The following is a 22,864-nucleotide window of genomic DNA, read 5'->3' on the forward strand; positions in this document are numbered from 1 at the left end:
TGCTCAGTCCCCGGACTCAATCATATTGAACATCTTTGGAATGAGCTGGAAAGGGCTGTTTGCTGCAGGCCTACACCTCCGTTGAATCTCAAGGAACTGCGTGACACACTCGTGTCTACATGGTACTCCATTCCTGCACAACGTTTTCAGCATCTTGTTCAATCCATGCCCAGACAAATTCAGGCTGTTTTGAAGGCCAAAGAAGGCTCAACACGCTACTAGGTAGGTTGTTGTTTGTTATTTGGTTTAGGAGCGTTAGCAACTACGGCCATATTGCTCCGGAGATATGCAGTGGTCATTCCCTAACCTTGCCGCATCTTCCGTATTTGGTGGTCACGGGCTCGAACCCCGGTCTAATCAAAAAACATGTACTAAGCACTGCTGCTCCAGCCCACCTGGCTAGGCACCACTAGGCAGGTGTACCTAATAAAGTGGCAGCACAGTGTATATACATTTCATTACAATTTGTATAAATATAATTCACTACATATATCTTTAAATGAATAAAACCAATTTCAATACAAAACTCTAGACTCATCTTTGTAAACAAATGACAAAAACATCTCTTATAAAAACCAAAGACAAAGATGCCATATAATTTTCATAACATTTGAAGAGCTTCCTTTGAACATTTGAAGAGATAGGCGCACCTTGATTTTCTAACCCCTAACGAGGAATATATCATGCAGATCAAACTCTATTACAACATGCACCAAGGTTGCCAGGGTACCACATTGACAATTACCACTCTCAACCAAGTCCAACTGCTGCAACTTATCTTTTAAGCCCTGAAAGGTGACAACCATTGTCTAATACAGCCCAAAAGCTGGCCATTTATTAATTTTTTCCACTATCTTCACTTCAGGTATCATTAAATGATGTCACTCTGCCTTTTTCAGATGATCTCCAACAAGCCTCCCATAACTTTCCTGTTTCCTCCTTAAACCTTACCCTCTCTATGCTGATGTCACCTTTATCATATGTCTTCTCCAAGAGCAGGCAGAATCTAATGCCAAATAACATCATAGACTGTATCCTTTTTGTCCAAAACAACAAATACTTCTGCATCATCACCAAGTGTATGGGCTCTCACCATGCAATAACCTGAAAAGCCTTGTCGGAAACCATCGAGGCCTTTCAGGTTATTCTGGTAATCTGAAAGATTACCAGAATAATCTGAAATTCCTGTATATATCATTGACAAAACCCCATCAGCTGTTCTGACTACACTGCTCAGAGAATTTCGTATCTGAATGCACAATTACACCAGGTTTTTTTTATTATTTTCCCACTTCCCTGAATGTAGTTACACATAGTGCATATGTTAAATCTGAGACTACTACTACCCATATGCAATATATTGCATTTGTCAATGTTAAATGGCTGTAAAATGAATTAATGAGGCTTGTGGCAGAGAAGAAAAATGTATGGGATGCATATAAATTATGAGGCAAAACAGAAGCTTATGGCATATATAAAATAATCTGTAATCAAGTCACAAAGGAGGTTAGGGACACGAAGGCAGATTACAAGAAATCTTCGGAAAAGGATGCAAAGAAAAACAGCAGAGTTTTTTACTTATGTGAACTCTAGAAGGAAAGGGATGAATCAGATTGGGCCCCTTAACATAGATGGGCTGACTACTGATGGAGAGCAAAGTGGAGGAGAAATTACTGAAGTTAAACAAAAAGAGGGCAACTGGGGTGGATGGGATCTATCCAGTTATACAGTAGGAGGCAGCAAAGGAAGTAAGCAAACAATTAGCCATAATTATGAGAGCTTCCTTAGACTCAGGGGAGGTCCCCATAGAGGTGTGCAAATGTGTCACCAATTCACAAAGTGGGTTCAACAGGTGACACAAGAAACTATAGACCTGTTAATTTAACTTGTATTCTGGGGAAAATAATGGAGTTGCTGGTTAAAGAAGCATTACAGGATCATGTAGACAAGACTGCAATAATAGTTAAGACAGCATGGGTTTATTAAAGGGAAGTCTTGTTTATCCAATTTGACTGGATACTATGATGTGGTCACAAAGGAAACTGGATGCAAAAAATAATTTTGAATATACTTGGATTTCAGCAGAGCTTTTGATACTGTTGCACATGGAACACTGCTGTACGAATTGGTTGTTGTTATTTGATTTTTAGAAGCATTAGCAACTAAGGCCATACTGCTCTGAGGATATGCAGTGGCCATTCCCTGACCTTTCTGCATCCTCCGTATTTGGTGGTCACGGGCTCGAACCCCGGTCTAATCAAGAAGTGTGTGCTACACACTGCTGCTCCTACCCACCTGGCTACGGAGGCGCCTGTACAAATTGGAGAGGTAAGTTGTTAAGGGTAAGTTGCTACAATGGATAACGGGACTGTTGAGTGGGAGACAACAGACTGTGGTAATCAATGGGCACTGCTCTTCGTGGATGAATGTAATTAGTGGTGTTCCCCAGGGTTTGGCGCTGGGCCCATTGTTGTTTCATCTCCAGTCCATAGGGAGCTCTTCTGAATCCAAGGATGCTCTCATAATAATGGTCAAGGATTTGCTTACCTCCTTTGCTGTCTCCCTCAATATAACTGGATAGATTCCATCCTCCCCAGGTGGAATCTATCCAGTTCAAAAATTTCTCTTCCACTTTCCTTTTAGTTATCACGAAATCATTTAACTCCCCTATTAGTCTGATAAACTTCTGGCATCCTATTTCCTAAAGAATGCATGTGTAAATATAGATGAAAATACCTATTCAATTTGTCAGCAAACTGAGCAGGGTCATCAACAGTTACCTCATCGACCTTCTACTTCTACTATTAAAATAAGCATAGAAGTCTTTACCATTCTTCTTTGCAAGAGACTTCTCATAATTTACCTCAGTTTACCTAACCTCCTTTGTGATTTGATTACAGATTAATTTATATATACCATAGGCTGCTGTATTATCTGATATGCATGCATCCCATGCATTTTTCTTCTCTGCCACAAGTCTCATCAGTTCATCTGACATCCATTTAGGCCTTGAACAGTATTTCTTAGTTGGTAAGAAAAGCCTAGTAGCTTCCATGATTACTTCCCATTTGTTGTTCGTAATGTAATCAGTTGGTCCCACTTCACAGAATTTAAAAACTGTCTGAGACCACTGTAGTCAACTTTACAAAAGCAAAAGCATTTCCCTGTACTCTTGATAGTAATTGTCTTGAATTAAATTCTGCATTAGTACACTGTGATCACTGCTACCCAGTGGGTCTTTTACCTGAAGATTCTTAACGTTTTATGAATTGTTGTTGATAACCAGATCAAGAGTATTGCTTCCTCTTGTTGCCTCTCTAACATGCTGCTGTGGAAAACAGTCATCCAATAAATCTCCAAAAGTCTTGCCACTGTGTGATTGACCAACCCACAAATTTCAGTTAACATCTAGAAAGTTAAAATCCTCCATTATAAAATATTCTGATTTACTGGCTCACTATTTCTCTGTAGAGCTGTTTGTTATATTCATCTCAATATATGCTTCCCATTTCTTCTTTTTCATCATCATCTGGAAACAACATCTGAAGACTATCTTCCCAGCTAAGTGTCTCCTCCATGTCAACCCATACAGAGTACTGAACTTTTCTGATGTACTAATTTTCCATTATCATATTACAGAGCAATCCCAAAAGGTCCCCATTTCCTTCTAGTTTTAAAAAAATCTCTCCTTTACTGCCTTTTACTTTTCCTTATTTTTTGCACATAATTTCCTTTAATTTCCATATATCTAATTCTATATTCCTGCACATCACAATCTCTATCCCCTTGACTCTTTGGAAACACTGCCTTGCCTTCTTAATATCCCTTTAGCATTAGTAGAGGCACATGATGCAAGAAAGGAAGCTTATGCAGCATCAGTCACAAAGGAAAAAAAACTCCTTCCCATTTCACCGATCCATTCATTCCAAATGTTTGTCTAGTTCTGCCTTGAATTTATTTAAGCTATCAACTTCCACAACAGATGGAAGTTTGTTCCAGCAATCAACTACCTGCAGGCTAAAGGCAAACTTCCACATACCAATTATACAACTGTCTTTCCCCAGTTTAAATCTATGCCCCCTCAGGTTTGTAATCTGAGCAAGAGGAAGAATCCCATCAGCATTGAGCCTGCTCAATCCATTCAAGGCTGTATACACCTCAATCAGATCGCCTCACAAGCGTCTAGTCTCCAGAAGCTACAATTTGCAGAACTTAAGCCTTTCTACATAAGAGCACCCCTTTGTTCTCTTCACCAGTCTTGTTGTCCTTCTCTGTACTCGTTCTAGAAATTCTACATCCTTCCTAAAATGAGGCTTCTCGACCTGTACACAGTACTCACCTGATCATTGCCTTATACAAGGGGATAATCACCTCCTTATACCTGCTTGCAAAATTCTTGTATATCATTGACAAGACCCCATGACCTACTCTAGCAGCCTGCTGTCTACACTGCTCAGAAAACTTCATATCTGACTGCACAATTACCCCAAGATTTCTTTCATTCCCTACTACCCTGAGTATAACACCACTCAGTTGGTACATTTCTTTGGGGTTACTGCTATTCATACGCAGTACTTTGCATTTGTCAATGTTAAACTTCAGTTGTCACTTCTCAGCCAATATGACCAACTTTTCCAAATCCTGTTGCAGCAGCATACTGTCATTACTGTTATTAACAACACTGCCAACCTTTGTATCATTGCAAACTTTGACATTAAGCTTGATATACCTTCATCAATATCACTGATAAATATACAAAACAACAATGGAACCAACACCGAACCCAGAGAAATACCAGTAATAACATTGTCCACGTAGAGCAGTATCCATTGATTATCATTCTCTGTCTTCGCTCACTCAACCATCATTTTAACTATTGTAGCAACTTGCCCTTAATGCCATACTGCTCTAATTTGTACAGTAGTGATCCATGTGAAACAGTATCAAAAGCTTTCCTGAAATCCAAATATATGATATCAAAATTATTTTCTGCATTCAATTCCTTTGTGACCACAGTGACCACATCACAGTATCCAATCAAATTGGTCAGACAAGGCTTCCCGCTGACAAACCCATGCTGTGTCTCAATTATCATTGCTGTCTTGTCTAGATGATCCTGCACTGCTTCTTTAACCGGTGATTCCATTATTTTCCCCGGAACAGAAGTCAAACTAAAAGGTCTGTAATTACTCATGTCACCCTTTGATCCCCCCTTTGTGAACTGGAGATACATTTGCATATCTCCAGTCCGTGGGGACTTCCCCCGAGTCGAAGGATGCTCTCATAATTATGGCTAAGAGTTTGCTTACTTCCTTTGCCACTTCTTTTAACATAATTGGATAGATCCCATCTCCCCCAAGCACCTTTCTTATGTTTAACTTCAACAATTTCTCCTCCACTTTGCTTTCAGTTATTACAAAATTATTTAACTCCCTGTTAGAGTTTGATAAACATCTGGCCCTATCCTCCTTAAATGACTCCTCATGTGTGAATGTAAATGCGAAATACTCATTTAGTTCGGCAGCTATCTGAGAATAATCATCTAGGGTCAAACCATTGATATCAAGTTGACCAATCTGATTCATCTGCTTCCTTTGAGAGTTTATATAAATAAAGAAGTCTTTGCTGTTGTTATTTGCATCCTTTGCAGTCCTGTTAATTCTGCCTGCCTCCACGGCAGTGATCTCTTTTTATCCCCTCTCCTCATAGATCCACAGGAAGCCTCACAAAATATTTGTTAAAAACTTTGCTTATCTGCTGCCAGGCTGCTGTTCCAAAACCTCTCATTTTCATTATTTAACTTCATTTCTATTATGTTCTTAAATTTATTTTACTCCATTGACCACAATGTTATAGATAACCACAAAGCTATGGATAGTTAAAGATAACCACAGAGCTATCTACATTACATCCAGATTCTTCTCAATGCTATCAAAATCTTCCACCTCATATGTTGTTACTCTATAGTCATTAGTTGACCATCCATCTCTAACATCTCAAGAGGGCACTCTGGTCGCAGAAGAGATCAGTTGGTGGATTTTTGGCTGCTGTTAAGGGATAAGTATTTATACAGTTTTACCGTATTCTTTGTTAATTAAAATACTGCACTGTGTTTTACAAAGATATTAAATAGGTTTAGTAGCTTTTGTTAGCTTATATTTTGAATTTTTTAACTAGTGATTTTTGGAAGTTATGACTGCCGGTGTTGGCACCAATATTGTTAAACTAGTCACCATATTGTAATCGATAAGAAATAGCGCAACGTATATATCTCGTACTGATATCTTAAGGTATAACGTAATATGAAACAGTGTATTAGGAATCTGTTAGCTTAGTATAGTATTACCAATTAATCAAAAATATTTATTAATCTTATTAAATTCCATTGTTAACATATAGGTTAATGCAAAAGCATAATTTTAATGTAGACATCTACCAAAATAGTTAAATTAATTAATTAAATTGGCATCATTTTGGTTATATCTCATATTGTGAATGCGTTCACAATGAATTGCCATGGTATTGTACTACCTCAAATAAGTAACACTTCACCAGTGGAGAAGACTACTGTTATTATTAAATCCTTTAAATAATAAGTCAATTAAGTTTTATTAACTTTTAATAATAAATTTAATAATTAAGTTAATATCCCATCACATGCTTGAATTTCCATAAGTTTTAGTTTCAAAAATTATCCTTCCTCAGATGCTAAAATGGAAGTATAAGTCTGAATAATCCTGAGAGTAATGTATTAGCAACAGTGTAGAAAGTGCATGGCCCATGCATGTTGATGATACATTTCCTTTATGCAGTAAAGGAAATACTAACTATCATACTAACATTAGTAAGGGTCATACTAACAAATTAGCATTAGCATTAGTAGAGGCATATGATGCAAGAAAGCAAGCTTATTCAGCATCAGCCAAAAAAAAAAAAAAACCACTCCCATCTCACCCCTCCATTCGTTCGAAATACCTGTCCAGTTGAGCCTTAAATTTGTTTAGGCTATCAACTTCAACAACAAGTGATGGAAGTCGGTTCCACCAACCAACCACCCGCTGGCCAAAGGCAAATTTCCGCACATCTATCCGACATCCGTCCTTCCTCAATTTGAATTTATGCCCTCTGAGGTGATTATTCTGAGAAAGATGAAGAATCCCATTGGCATTGAGCATGCTCAAACCATTCAAAGCCTTATACACCTCTATCAGATCACCTCGCCGGTGCCTAGTCTCCAGACTCTGTAATTTGCAAAACTTAAGCCTTTCTTCGTAAGAGCAACCCTTTGTTCCATTCACTAATCTTGTTGCCCTTCTCTGTACCCGTTCCAGCAGCTCTACATCCTTCTTGAAATGAGGCCTCCAGACCTGTATACAGTACTCAAGATGTGGCCTAACCATTGCCTTATACAAGGGAATAATCACCTCCTTATCCCTGCTAGAAAAATTCCTGTATATCATTAACAAGACACCATGAGCTACTCTTGCAGCTCGTCTGCACTGCTCAGAGAACTTCATATCTGCCTGCACAATTACCCCCAGGTCCTTTTCATTCTCCACCACTGTCAGTGTAGTACCGCAGAGTTGATACGTTGCTCTGGGGTTACTGTTTCCCATATGTAGTACTTTACATTTGTCAATGTTAAACTTCATTTGCCACCTCTCAGCCCATCTGTTCAACCTTTCCAGATCCTGTTGCAGCAGCATAGTGTCAGTAGTGTCCTTAACAACCCTGCCAACCTTTGTATCATCTGCAAACTTGGACATTAAACTTGATATCCCATCATCAATATCATTCATAAACACCGAAAACAACAATGGACCAAACACTGAACCCTGAGGAACTCCACTAATAACATTAGTCCAAGTTGAGCAGTGTCCATTGATTACCACTCTCTGTCTTCTGCCACTCAACCATCCCCTTATCCATAGCAGCAATTTGCCTCCAATGCCACACTGCTCCAATTTGTGCAGCAGTCTTCCATGTGCAACAGTATCAAAAGCCTTTCTAAGATCCAAATATATAATATCAAAGTTATTCCCTGCATCCAGTTCTTTTGTGACTACATCATAGTATCCAATCAAATTGGTCAGGCAAGACCTGCCCTTAACAAAACCATGCTGCGTCTGAGCTATAACTGAATTCAAATATTCAACTTTTCATTTGCACTTTGTGTGCATTTTGCAGTCTTGTTTCTATTTGGCAAATTGCACACCTAAATTCTTTTTCTTTTTTATTTATTTATTTATTATTTTTTTTTTTTTGTTAGCTGAAGTGTGGGGGTGCTTGCTAGCCTTTACCTAAGATTGGACATAGGATTATAATATTCTGGTGGAAATGAATCGCATTAGCATTAGTAGAGGCATACAATGCAAGAAAGCAAGCTTATGCAGCATCAGCCAAACCCCCCCTCCCATTTTCAACCCCTCCATTCGTTCCAAATGCCTGTCCAACTCAGCCTTAAATTTATTTAGATTATCAACTTCCACAACAAAAGATGGAAGTTTGTTCCACCGATCAACTAACCGCTGGCTAAAGGCAAATTTCTGCACATCTATTCTGCAACTGCCATCCCTCACTTTGAATCTGTGCCCCCTCAGGTTCTTAATCTGAGCAAAGGAAGAATCCCATCAGCATTCAGCTTGTTCAATCCATTCAAGGCTTTATACACCTCAATCAGATCACCTCGCAGGTGCTGCAATTTGCAGAACTTAAGCCTTTCTTGGTAAGAGCATCCCTTTGTTCCCCTCACCAATCTTGTTGCCCTTCTTTGTACTCGTTGTAGCAACTCTACATCCTTCCTAAAATGAGGCCTCCAGACCTGAACACAGTACTCTAGGTGTGGCCTAACCACTGCCTTGTATAAAGGGATAATCATCTCCCTGTCCCTGCTAGCAAAACTCCTATATATCATTGACAAGACTCCATGATCTGCCCTGGCAGCCCATCTTCACTGCTTAGCAAACTTCATATTTGACTGCACAATTACCCCCAGGGACTGCACAATTACCCCCAGGTCTTTATCACTTTCCACTTCCCTGAGTGTAATACTAAACAGTTGGTACGTTTCTCTTGGGTTATTGTTGCCCGTATGCAGTACTTTGCATTTGTCAATGTTAAACTTCAGTTGCCACTTCTCGGCCCATTCCGAACTTATCTAGATCCAGTTGGAGTAGCATACTGTCTTTAACAACCCTGCCAACCTTTGTATCATCTGCAAACTTGGACATTAAACCTGATATACCTTCATCAATATTATTGATAAATATAAAAAAACAACAATGGGCTCAACACCAAACCCTGGGGAACTCCACTAATAACATTTGTCCACAAAGAGCAGTGTCCATTGATTACCGCTCTCTGTCGTCTCCCACTCAACCATCCCTTTATCCATTCTAGCAACTTACCCTTAATGCCATACCTCTCCAATTTATACAGCAGTCTTCCATGTGCAACAGTATCAAAAGCTATCCATGTGCAACAGTATCAAAAGCTATCCATGTGCAACAGTATCTCACTATCCGCATGATGAAAGATTACTATAACAATATATGACATAAATTAATCATGTATAATGTAGAACTTAGCCACAGTATTTGTTGACCAAACAGTATGCTATAATATGCTGTATAATAAATTTCAGTTAAACTTTAGAACAAATCAAATCTCTTACCGATGGATCTTTGCAACGCGGAACTATGGATAAGCTTAGTCAGCATTAGCATTAGTAGAGGCATTTGATGCAAGAAAGCAAGCTTATGCAGCATCAGCCAAAAAAAAAAAAAATAAATAAATAAAAAATAACCACTTCCACTTCACCCCTCTGTTCGTTCGAAATACCTGTCCAGCTGAGCCTTAAACTTATTTAGGCCATCAACTTCCACGACAAGGAATGGAAGTCTATTCCACCAATAGTTCCTCCTATTGCTTTGCAGTCACTGGATGATCTATTCCTTGGTGTAATTTTGTTTCCTGGTTTAAAACCGGTGGGAGGAACCCCCAAATTATTTATTAGGAAATGAGTTCCCACCCCCAGAACTGGCTTAAAATCAGGATATCATTTCCCCCCTTACTGCTGGAAAGTGAAAAATCAGGAAACAAAATTATGTGAAGGAATAAACAATCCAATCAGAGTGAAGCAGGATGCAGAGCTAGATGTGCTTTTCATTTGCTGTTGCAAAGATCCATGGGTAAGAATCTTGTTCTAAAGTTTAACCTAATTTTCTTTTAATTAATTCCTAATCTGAAATTCCGAAAACCGAAACTTTCTGAAAAATACTTGAAATTTATGGAAACTGGGAGCCCTGGTGGGAAAGAACTGTGACGAAAAGTGTTGACATCAGTAAGGCACCAATTATCATCAACACAAGGTGTCTATGTGCATTACTCACCATTTGTTTAGTTTATTCTCTGCTCTGTGATACAAAGATATTGTTGAAAATGTCAAAAAAACCTGATACTAGGGGTAAGAGTGATAAGAAGAAGAGGAATCATTTAAGTTTATCTATAGAACAGAAAGTGAATTTGTTGAAGAAACTGGGCAGCGGTGTAAGTGTGAGAAAACTTACAGAAGAGTTTGGTGTTGGCAGGATCACCACCTACGACCTGAAGGAAGAGAAAGATAAACTGTTCAAGTTCTATGCTGAAAGTGATGAACAGAAGTTAATGAAAAATAGAAAAACACTGTATAAAGCTAAAAATGAGAATCTCGATTGTTTTGAAAGAGTGAATCCATCAGTGTCACAGTGAATACATGCCACTTACCGATCAGTTGATCAGTAAGTGGCACATGTTCACTGCAACACTGTGGAACAAGCAAAGATCTATCATAAAGAACTGAAAATTGAAGTGAACTGTGAATATACAATAGGCTGGTTAGAGAAATTCAAGAAAATACATGGAATTAAATTTTTAAAGATTTGTGGTGATAAAGCATCTGCTGATCATGAGGCAGTGGAGAAATTCATTGACAAGTTTGCCAAGGTCATCATTCGTGAAAATCTGACGGCTGAACAAGTCTATAATGCTGATGAAACATCATTGTTTTGGCATTATTGCCCCAAGAAGACACTAACTACGGCTGATGAGACAGCCCCAACAGGAATTAAGGATGCCAGGGCCAGATTAACTATGCTGGGATATACTAATGCAGCAAGTATGTATAAGTGTAAACTTGCTGTGATATGCCAAAGCTTGCGTCCTCGCTGTTTTAAAGCAGTGAATTTCTTACCAGTCCATTATTATGCTAACAAAATGGCATTGATCACCAGGAACATCTTTTCTGATTGGTTTCACAAACATTTTGTAGTAGTGGTTCATGCTCACTGCAGGAAAGCTGGACTGAATGATGACTGCAAGAGTTCGTTATTTCTTGCTGCTCATCCTCTAGCTGAAACTGTTCTGCTTATTCTCTAGCTGAAATGCTCATCAAAAATAATGTTTATGTCATGTACTCGCCCCCAAACATGACCTCATTAATTCAGCCATGTGACCAGGCTATCCTTAGATCAATGAAGTGTAAATATAAAAACACTTTTTTGAACAGCATGCTGGCAGCAGTGAACAGAGGCATGGGTGTGGAAGGTTTCCAGGAGTTTAAATTGAAAGATGCTGTATATGCTGTTGCAAAAGCTTGTACCTCAGTGACTAAAGACACAGTTATGCATGCCTGACACAATCTGATACTTGGCACACACTCCGGCCTGCAACTATACTCAGTGCTGATGATAATGAAGCTAATCATTTTGAGAAAAATATGATGGCTGAACTCCTTACATATGCAAAAACAGTGCCTTCGGAGTCTGTCAGTAAGCTAGAAAAATTGTATATCGAAGACATCATCTTTAACATTGATAATGAGACTCCAGTTATTCATTCAATGACTGATGATGAAATAGCTGAAATGGTTTTGAATCAAGGTGATCATGGTAAAAGTGACAATGAAGATGACATTGTTAGCACTGCAGTAAAAATGACTATAGACAAGGTGAAAAAGTGTGATGAACCCACTGAAGCTCTAGAGCAGTATATTTTATAACAGAACAAAAAATAACGTCAGTTTATAAAATAAAAGAGATTTGTACAACAAAAACCTTTGTTGATGAGGCAAATGACTCTGGAAGAAACATTTAAAATGGCCATTCAGCACGTCTCCTCATCCCTCACCTCATCCCTCAACCACTTGTAATGTTCCTTCTCAAGATGGTAAATAAAAAGGAATTTTTTTTGCTTGAAATATAAATTTTGAATTAGTACTTGTTGCATATATATTTTTTGTTTGTTGCATTAATATTCTTTTGGAAGCAGAGACCATCATGTTTTATTAATAAATATTGAATATTTTTGTATGAAATCTAAATTTTATTTCCACCTTACTTCAACTTCAACTCCACCATGCCATGCATTCCGAAATCGGAATCATTTCCGACTCCAAGCATTTCGGATTAGGGATACTCAACCTGTAGTGATACTGTCGATAAAATAACCAACTTAAGATACCTAAATTAATAGCAAAAACGGCGAAAGGGGTTCGCCTCTTGTACAATTCTGATTGCTAGCGAATAATTTGTGACTGAGGGCCATTATAACGTGTTGACAGAAGCAATTAAGTTCATCTGTGCTAATCTAAATAAATTGTGGATGAAATAACAGATAGTGAGGTTGATAGTTTGTCAATAAATTCAGCTATAAGTAAAACCGAATGTCAACGTAAATCACATTTACCTATGCACATAAACACATGACAAAATCTTACTGTATACTGGCGCCTCTTCAAATATCTGCCAAGAGTTGTAAAGGCCAATTCATTTCTGCTTCCCTTCATTTCAAATAGCATACAAATCTTTGAAAAGTAATAAATATTATTCCATTACCATGGAGCCATGATACTTCTGCGCCACCACACGGGTGAAAAGTTGTCCTTAAAACGATTTTACAATTAACACTTTTAATTAAATATAAATGGTAAAATAGTGCGAATAAAAATAACACAGAAAATGAAGAAAATCAATAATTTTTTTATACCGATCAAATCGGGCCTGAATCTCTAAAAATACATCCGTATAAAAATCGTGTCTAAAGGAAAATAATGATATCTTTTTGCTCTAAAACTATTTAATTTGCTCTATAGCTAATTAAAATTAAATAATTAAAACCATTGAAGAATAACAACTTCCATAATCTATTTCGTGATTTCTGGGAACGATAATTTTGAAAAGTATTTCAGCATTTCAAAAAGGTACTGAAAGTAAAAATAATTCTAATTATTCAAAAAACAAGATTTTTTTTTAAAAGAGTAAATTTAACGGTAAACTAAATTATATTTAAAAAAATCCTGCAATTATAAGAATAAATGCTAAACGTTTAGAAATGGAACTGCTGATGTCTAAAATAAGAACCGCGGGAAAAACGAATTTACCAGGAAACTAGTGGCGCAGTTGCTTCAGAATCCCAAAGACTCTAGGGTGAGATCAAAGCAATTATTATTATTATTATTATTATTATTATTATTATTATTATTATATTATTATTATTATTATTAGCCATATGATGCAAGGAAGCCTGAGGCTTATGCTGCACCAGGAAAAAAAAAAAGTTCCTGAGTTACCCTGAGAGAGAGAGAGAGAGAGAGAGAGAGAGAGAGAGAGAGAGAGAGAGAGAGAGAGAGAGAGAGAGAGAGAGTCAAAAGTAGAGGGAATCACCAAGAAAGAGATGAATGATGATATCCAGCTCAGGACCCTGGGTGTGCCAAGCCCATACTCACCAGAATGTGACACATTTACATACAACATGCAAGTATATAGCTAAGGCAGCACAGGGAACAACGTTGACTGATCCTAGGCCACATGCAACCATAAAAAAAGTGCATTATTGAAACACACTATAGGCAACTGGAAGGTGGTAAATGTTACATGAATCTATATACCGTTCAGGTTTTGTTTGTTTTAGGATTTTAGGCACGCTTCAACGACTTAGACCATATTGCAACGTACATATTTTGTGTAAATTGCATATATTCTGTGGTCGATTTACTTGTCTGCTTTAACAAAAACTCGACATTGAAGGAAAAAAACATGCTACCGCGTCGGAGACCAACTAACTCAATCTGGAATGGGATGAGCAAGTTGAATGCTGATGAGATTCTTCCTCTTGCTCAGATTAAGAACCTGAGGGGACTTAGATTAAACTTGAGGAAAGGCAGTTGTGGAATAGATGTGAGGAAATTCAGATCAAAAGGCGATTTATCTGCTAAATGGCGAACCTCATCGGCAATCGAGCTTCTCCGATGAGCATTCAACTGTAGTATACGGACTTTAGATACTAAAATAAGTGGTGCTAGTAACGTATCACTTTGCGATTCCTTACATTTTGGAGTGAATGGTTTGCGTGCGTACAGTTTCTAAAGCTCGCAAGTATTCTGGTCAAGAATTATCGCAAATGGAATGCTTGTGATCCGTATTTTTTCGTTCACAATTTGAACAGATGGGTAGTTCTTCCTTGTGAGGACAGTCACTAATTATATGTCCTTGACGAGCACAGTGCCCACTTGTAGGCACATTCTGTTTGCATGTATTTGATGTGTGATCGAACATCAAACAGCAAAAACACTTTGTCACAACAGTGAAAATTTTAACATTATAGGCTGACCATCCGATGTAGATTGAATCTAGTGAAGTAACAATGGAATGAATCCAAGGAGATACTTCCAGCACCCAGTTTGATAATTTATTTTGATCTAGCTTTTGTCTTAAAACGAAAGCTAATTTCTTTTCCTATTTCTTCTCTCGTGATAGCAAAGTCTTTTAGATTTTTGTGAAAAATGTCATCCAGAATGACTTCTTTACTTAAATCGTTGTCTATATCAAAAATTAGAATTGTATGATTTAGTTCTTTTGGTGGCCCAGCTCTTAGCCCAGCCTCAGAGAGTGCTTTTAAGGAAGCAATGGAGTCCAAATCATTTTTTGAGCTCGTTTAAATGATAACTCCATGATTTTAATCATACGAAGTGCTTTTACTTTTATCACCTTTAGGTCCTTTTTCAGTGTACTAATAACTTTGTCTTTTACCTCCCTGCTAGTTGAGCCTTGTGTGGCATCAGAAGCTCTAACTATGAGCAAATTTTGTTCCTTTTTCTGATGGTTGTTTTGGTAGGAATATCACGTTGTTTGACAGGAGTGGTCTGTTCCGAAGACGGGAAAACCATATCCGTACACATATGGTTCAGTTGAGCAGGCCTCTTAATACAGATGCCAAAGAGCGAGCGGCAAACGGGTGTATGTCGGTTTCTTTTAATTCTTCAATACGGGCTTGTTGCAAATCCATTTTAACCTTAAGCCTTTCATTTTCTATCAATAGAGCATTTACCAAATTTTCTAATCCGCAGCATGATATTAGAATCATTTCTGTACCTCACTTGATAATATTATTATCTTCTTTGAAAATGTATCCTTACAATTTTTTTCGAAAGAGGATGACCGCGTCCTGCGTTGGAAAGTCTTTAATGGAGCTGTGAGCATCTTCTTGAATATATCTGGTACCAGTGGAAGTTAAATAAATATTTCTCCGTCAGATTTGAGCTTTGTTAGCTTAATATTCAATAGTGGTTCCAGTTTACTAAAGTCATTTTTATTTTATATTTCCAAAAGGGGGAAACCATTTATATCTGGGAAGCGAAACTTTCCTTTATCCCCCATTTCTGATTTAAAATCGGAAAAAGTAAATCCCCTGGCCTAGACTTTCTTGAATCTGAAATCATCAAGAAGACAATAGAATATACCCCACAATCTGTCCTGCGCTTCTTTAACCACTGTCTACAAACACTGTCTACTGCCAATTCCCGATTAACTGGAAAACAGCAAACGTCAGACTGATCTTCAAAAACCCAACCAAAACACAAGATCAGCCAAACTCCTACAGGCCTATTGCCCTCTTTACTGTGCTTAACAAGCTAGTGGAACACCTCGTCCATCAAAGTATGGAAAATCATTACATTTCAGCCGAACTTCAATCTCCAAACCAATATGGATTCCACTAAGGCTTTTCCACAGTGGACGCTCTGCAAGCGATCATCACAACCGTACAAAACACGGATAAAAAATACTTTTTAGACATCTCCCCTGACTTTTCTGGGGCGTTTGACTCACTTCAGTGTTCAAGCGTCCTTGGCAGATTACGCACTGCCCACCTTTATGACTGCATCCGAAGCTACCTTTCTCAGAGGAAAATCATAGTAAGAACTCTATACAGCCAGGTCTCGCGACAGGTCCACAGAGTTTGTGCACAGGGCTCTGTACTGGTGCCGCTCCTGTGGAATATTGTCCTAGATGAATTCCTAAACTATGATCTTCAAAACGTACATTCACAGGCTTATGAGGATTATTTGGTTATCAGCCTCGCAGCAGACACTCGATAACAACTAGACAACTAGAAGCAATGGCCAACAGAGCCCTCACTACCCTACAGGAATGAGCAAACCATAATTTTCTTATTATTATTATTATTAGCCATGTGGTGCATGGAAGCTTGAGGCTTATGCGGCACAAGCCAAAAAAATTCTGAAATACCCTGAGAGAGAGAGAGAGAGAGAGAGAGAGAGAGAGAGAGAATCACCAAGAAAGAGAAGAATGATGATATCTCATCAACAAAAATTAGCTCCTTACTGCTCAAAGGGAACTTAAATATTAGGAGGCTCCCCACAAATAAAAATACAAGGAACAACAATCTGCCTAACAGAACAAATGAAGAACCTGGGGATTCTCTTGGACAGAAACCTGACATTCACTCCTCTCTTAAAATACATCCAAACGAAGATCAGAAATTACATAGGCGGCTCCGTATCCAGGTGGGAAGGAGCAGCAGTGCGTAGCATACGCTTCTTTATTAGACCGGGGTTCAAGCCCGTCACCACCAAATACGGAAGATGTGGAAAGGTCACAGAATGACCACCGCATATGCAATATGGCCTCAGTTGCTAATGCTCCTAAAAAAAAAATAACCAATAACCTAACCAACCGAAATTACATGGCCACGGTCAATAGAATTACCCGAAGAGACCGGGAGCTTAAACGCAGCACACTGTCCTTGCTCTATAAGGCTGCCTTTATGCCAATCATCAGCTATGCCTCTAGCATAGGGTACCACAAAGCAATAACGGCGGCGAATAGAAAGAAACTTGACACGATACAGCGCTCCATGCTGCTGACTATATCTAGGGGGCACTGCACTGTCAGCACCCACGCCCTACAAGTGCTGGCTGGTGCCCTCCCTTGACCTGGAGATTGTCCGGACAGGCTTAATGTATAACCTCACAAAAGGCAGAACAGTAACCTGCCTTGCCTACACCACGGACCCAACAAACACCGTCACGATGGAGAAAAGACGACTTGATACTCACCTAATGCGGAGAGGGCAGGACCGCTGGACCAATTCCACCAAGAGAAACATCACCAGGAAATTCATACCCAATGTCGAAAGGACATACCCAAAGTCGCCACATTGGTTTTTCCCCGGTTTACTTGCTACCTTCCTCCTAACAGGATACGGACCCATTAAGGAGAAACTCTACGTCCTAGGCATCACTAAAATTCCAATATGTCACTGTGGACTCTCTCAAAGTTGGGGGCACCTAATGTACAGATGCGAACTATATGAAGATCTCAGATGCCAACTAATAATAAAAATATATTACCTTGCCACTAGATCAGGAACATCACATCCTCAGTGATGAAAGGCACTACAATGTATTCAAGATCTCTTCGAGAGACGAAAACCCTTTCCGTTCCACTAAGACATATTTCTGACGTCTAATGTCCCTCAAGAGCCATCTGGCGATGTGTATCACGCTCCCTTGCATGGTATCTGTAGCCCCTCACCCCTGGTTGGGGGAGGAGAGGCGAGGAGTTTTGTCTCCTCTCCTCCCTCTTCCTTCTACTTCATCTTCTGGTGAGGCATGGGCCTTCCTCACTGACTGATAGGGGTCTCCTCCCCTAACACCCCCATACTTCTGTCTTTTCCCCCAGTCTTCAGTCTACCCCTCACTCTATCTCTGTGCAAGCGAATGCCCCGCACGTCTAAATTTAATCATATCAAATTAACCGCGATCTCCGGTTATTGGTTTTTCAAACTTCAGCGATCCCCTACTTTTTTTTTTTTAGGTCCTTGGCGCTGAAATCTCAGGAAATTAGGTGGCAGGACCTGCCAAAATAAATAATTATAATACTAGTGTATTATAATTATTATCTGATCTGCCTACACGGGGCAGTGTGGGGCAACATTGGGTCCCAATAGGGGCCCAGCGGCTAAATGATCAGAGGAACAACGGTACACAACACTACGCATATACAAAATCCATACACCTCTAAACCTCTGGCTATGACAGTATTCCGTTTCACACCCACAATGTATACTACGCGGAGATGGGTAAAACCCCTGGTGCTGTTTGGCACTAAATGCACTCTACACTCTGGTACTCATCATAATTAGTATTTTGCCTCTACATTCACACATGAGGAATTATGAAGAGAAATGGAGACCAGTTGCTTATCAAAGTCTAACAGGTAGCTAAATGATTTTAAAATAACTGAGAGAAAAGTGGAAGAGAAATTGTTTTAAATTAAACATAAGAATGACAATTGGGGTGGATGGGATCTGTCCAGTTATATTAAAGGAAGCAGCAAAGGAAGTAATCCCTTAGCAACGATTATGAAAGCATCCTTGGACTCAGGGAAGGTCCCCACAGAACGAAGATGTGCAAATTATCCACACTTCACAAAGGGAGATCAAAAGATGACACGAATCATAGTATTCAATCAAATTCGTCAGACAAGACGTCCCCTTAACAAACCCATGCTGTGTCCGAGCTATAACTCAAGTCTTGTCTAGATGATCCTGTAGGGCGCCTCCGTAGCCAGGTGGGAAGGAGCAGCAGTGCGTAGCACACCCTTCTTGATTAGACCGGGGTTCGAGCCCGTCACCACCAAATACAGAGGATGCGGAAAGGTCAAGGGAATGACTACTGCATATTCCTGGAGCAATATGGCCTTAGTTGCTAATGCTCCTAAAAACCAAACAACAACAACATGATTCTGCAATGCTTCTTTAACCAGTGCCTCCATTAATTTCCCTGGAACAGAAGCTAAAACTAATAGGTCTGTAATTACCTGTAACTGCCTTTGTGCTCCTTTGTGGATTGCCGTCACATTTGCACTTTTCAGTCTAGGGGTACCTCCCTTGAGTCCAAGGAAGCTCTCATAATTATGTCTAAGGGTTTGCTTACTTCCTTTGCTGCCTCCATTAATGTAACTGAATAGATTCCATCCACCCCGGTGCCTTTCTTGTGTTTATCTTCAACAATTTCTCCTCCACTTTACTCTCAGTTATTACAAGCTTATCTAGCTTACTGCCAGAGTTTAACACACCTCTGGCATTCCCCTCCCTGAATAACTCCTCATGTGTGAATGTACAGGCAAAATATTCATTTAGTTTGTTAGCTACCTGAGGAGGATCATCAACAGTTGAACCATTGAGATCAAGTGGACCAATCTGATTCATCCCCTTCCTTCTAGAGTTTACATAAGTAAAGAACTCTTTGCTGTTTTTCTTTGCATCCTTTGCCAAAGATTTCTCGTAATCTGCCTTTGACTGCCTAACCTCCTTTTTGATTTGTTTACACACCAGTTTATATCTATCGTACGCTTCTGTGTCACCTGCTAATTAAAATGAATCCTCGCATTTGGTGAGTCTGGGCATGGAATTCCCAAGGGTCCTGAGCTGGATATTATCATTCTTCTCTTTCTTTGTGATTGCCTTTCTACTTTTGACTCTCTCTCACGGTAACTCTGGAATTTTTTTTTTTTTTCTTTTTGGATGGTGCAGCATAAGACTTAGGCTTCCTTGCACCATACAGCAAATAATAATAGTAAGAGCAACAGAAGACAGCGATAGTTAATCTGAAGGATTACTTCCAGAAACACACAGCAGCACTCCACCAGGCCATAAGGAAGAGAGCCAAGCAATTTACCCCACGCGACCTAAGCGAAGAGTTCCCCCCCCCCCAACCAGGAGGTACAAACGAAGCTAGAAAGCTGGGCAGAGAAGACATTCCATGGCAGACACTACAATGATCTCCATTAGGGTCACCTAGATAAAATTGCTTCAAAGCATGGCTCACGAGCGGGACGCTCTTCCCCGAGACTGAAGGATTCATGCTCGCCATCCAGAACCATGCAATCAACACCAGGAACTATAGAAAATGCATCGCCAAAGAGCCTGGATTGTTAGACCAGGTAGCCAGGATAATCCATCAGAAGCTAGCAAGGCAATACCAGTTTATCGAAGAAAGTGTACTCTACTACAAGTACGAACCCCAGGCAGTACTAGAGACCCCAACCCACAAGCTGTACTGGAACCACGCCATAATAACGGATAGGACAATCCCGCACAACAGACCGGACATAACCCTTGTGAACAAGAAGGAAAAGGCTACCTATCTGATTGACATAGTGGCACCCAACACTGGCAACCTGCAGAAAACCCATGGGGGAAAAATCAGGAAATACACGAACCTAAGACAGGAGATCAAAGAGATGTGGCATATGCAACAAGTAACGACCATCCCGATCATCGTGTCAACGACAGGTATGGTGCCAAAGACCCTACATAACAGCCTAGCAGCAATAGGTCTCCCAGCGATCACCTACAAGGAACTTCAGAAAGTCGCAATCCTGAACACCTGTAGTATTGTCAGGGAGTTCCTCGACCAACAGTAACATCAGACATAACAACAACCACCCTGTGTACTCGGTAGCAATACACGTCACGAGGTGGAACCCCCAATCAGGGAGAAATAATACAAGAGCAACAACAACAATAATAATAATTAGTTCATCTGACATCCATTTCGGCCTTAATCTTGAACAATATTTCTTAGTTGGTATGAAAAGTCTAGTAGCTTTCAAGATTAATTCTTTGAATGCTTCCCATTTAGAATTTGCTGTTGGTAACATCATCAGTTGGTCCCACCAACTGATGATGGGACCAACTGATGACGGATAGAATTTAAATACTGTCTCAGACCATAGTAGTCACATTTTCGAAAGCGAAAACCCTTCCCTTTACCTTTGATGGTAGTATTAGGGGTATAATCTTTCTCCTGTAAACATATAGCGTCGTCACCCAAGTCTATGTTTTGTCTTCGTTGCTTTCTGCATAAGGATTACTGTATATGTTAACCGCTTTCTTTGCCCTTCGTTGGGCAGCGGAATAAAATTCCCCACCGTAAGATTTTAAAGGAAAGTAGAAATAATCGAATTAAAGTAGAGAGTAGTTCTTAATGCAGATTTCATATTTGCATTAATACATTTTCAATAATAATGGATTACTCACTGAAAACATTCACTTTACCTGCCATTTTCGTCATTTTACAAGACTATTACCACGAGTTGCTTCAGTATTTCGTTACAAATAAACGCTGTTCTCAAAACCTAAGTTTTTATTTAGTGCATATCATACGTAAAATATGGGGACTTTTTGTAAAAATGAAAAATATAATTTAAAAATTTTGCGTAGAAGGTTAAGTGTTGAAAATTTCTGCTGTCCATATCCATATTATTATTATTATTATTATTAGCCATATGGTGCAAGGAAGCCTGAAGCTTATGCTGCACCAGTAAAAAAAAAATCCCGAGTTACCCTGAGAGAGAGAGAGAGAGAGAGAGAGAGAGAGAGTCAAAAGTAGAAAGGAATCATCAAGAGAGAGAAGAATGATGATATCCAGCTCAGGGCGCTGGGTGTCCCAAGCCCATACTCACCAAATATGAGCCCCCGGGGTTAAATATGTACACTTAGTAAAGTAAACTTTCAGAAACATACAACTAAATCTCACTATGGATGTTTTGCATAAAGTTGGTAATTTTTTCTTCAAGTGAATGCAGATTTTTTTAAAATAATGATCCAAAACAATGATGATTTACAACATTTCAGGTTAGTCTTGATTTTATATTTGTTGTCTGAACTTATTATGAACTAAATAAATATAAAGGGTGAATTTACAATTTTGAGTTATTTTTTTATTAGGAATGTTCCTTAAAATAATCGCACAGAAAATTATAATTGGGAAATGGCGTAGGCTATAATTTTTTAAAAGTAATGCATTCTCCGAATACGAGACAAAATCAGAAGACTTATCCATTTATGGCATCTTGTTGGGATTATATACTGCGCGACAAAATTGACAGAACAAAATATTTTTATTATGAATATTTTATTATGAACAGTGTCGCTAAAGGCGAATATTTGATAGATTTGATATTCGGCAATAGGCATCCTGATATGTGAATTCCAAGTATCTAACAGAAATCGATCTACCACTTTACAGAGCTGCACATTATGTAAATTATCCATGCCAATGAAAGCACTGGTTGCAACCACATCACTTCATTCCCGCTTTTTGGCTCAGTATGACAAGTCATCGTTGTTTAGATGATTCTTTGAGATGGTGGGCCGTTGGACAACTTGAACCGGACAGCCGCAAGCGAAGTGACACGTTTGCTTAATGTATCACACAGTGTCGTCTCGGCACTATGGAAGCAGTTTCACGAGACAGGAATCAATACTGGCCAAGGTCGCCCGAGGGCTACATCAAGCACGAGAGAAGCTATCTGGCTCCAACAGCAAGAGAGAACGCTACAATATCCTGTCATCAACTGTCTCTTGAGATGGCTCCGGACAAAAGTGAAAACATTTCCAACCGGACTGTGTTAAAAACGTTCAAGTGGACTCTGCGCATGGAAGTCAGTGATTTCTATTCCATTAAACCTGTCTGCGCGTGTAGCACAGTGGTATCGTCATCGTCCTTCTCACTTCGGTG

General features: G+C 39.2%; 1 protein-coding gene across 2 annotated transcripts in view; it reads right to left on the minus strand.

The window, feature by feature from the left end:
- Positions 1 to 12,927, minus strand: part of LOC150077731 (TAF5-like RNA polymerase II p300/CBP-associated factor-associated factor 65 kDa subunit 5L) — a 157,697-nt gene extending 144,770 nt beyond the window's left edge. Inside the window, exon 1 of one of the 2 annotated variants that reach the window (XM_090384735.1) lies at positions 12,873 to 12,927. In XM_090384735.1, coding sequence (XP_090240861.1) covers positions 12,873 to 12,875 — 3 coding nt within the window. In that variant the 5' untranslated portion in view covers positions 12,876 to 12,927. The other variant, XM_090384734.1, reaches the window with a different exon arrangement.
- Between the last annotated feature and the right edge of the window lie 9,937 nt (positions 12,928 to 22,864).

Source organism: Mastigoproctus giganteus, chromosome 11 (genome assembly GCF_048544385.1).
Source record: "Mastigoproctus giganteus isolate SK-2022 chromosome 11, ASM4854438v1, whole genome shotgun sequence".
Taxonomy (NCBI): Eukaryota; Metazoa; Arthropoda; class Arachnida; order Uropygi; family Thelyphonidae; genus Mastigoproctus; species Mastigoproctus giganteus.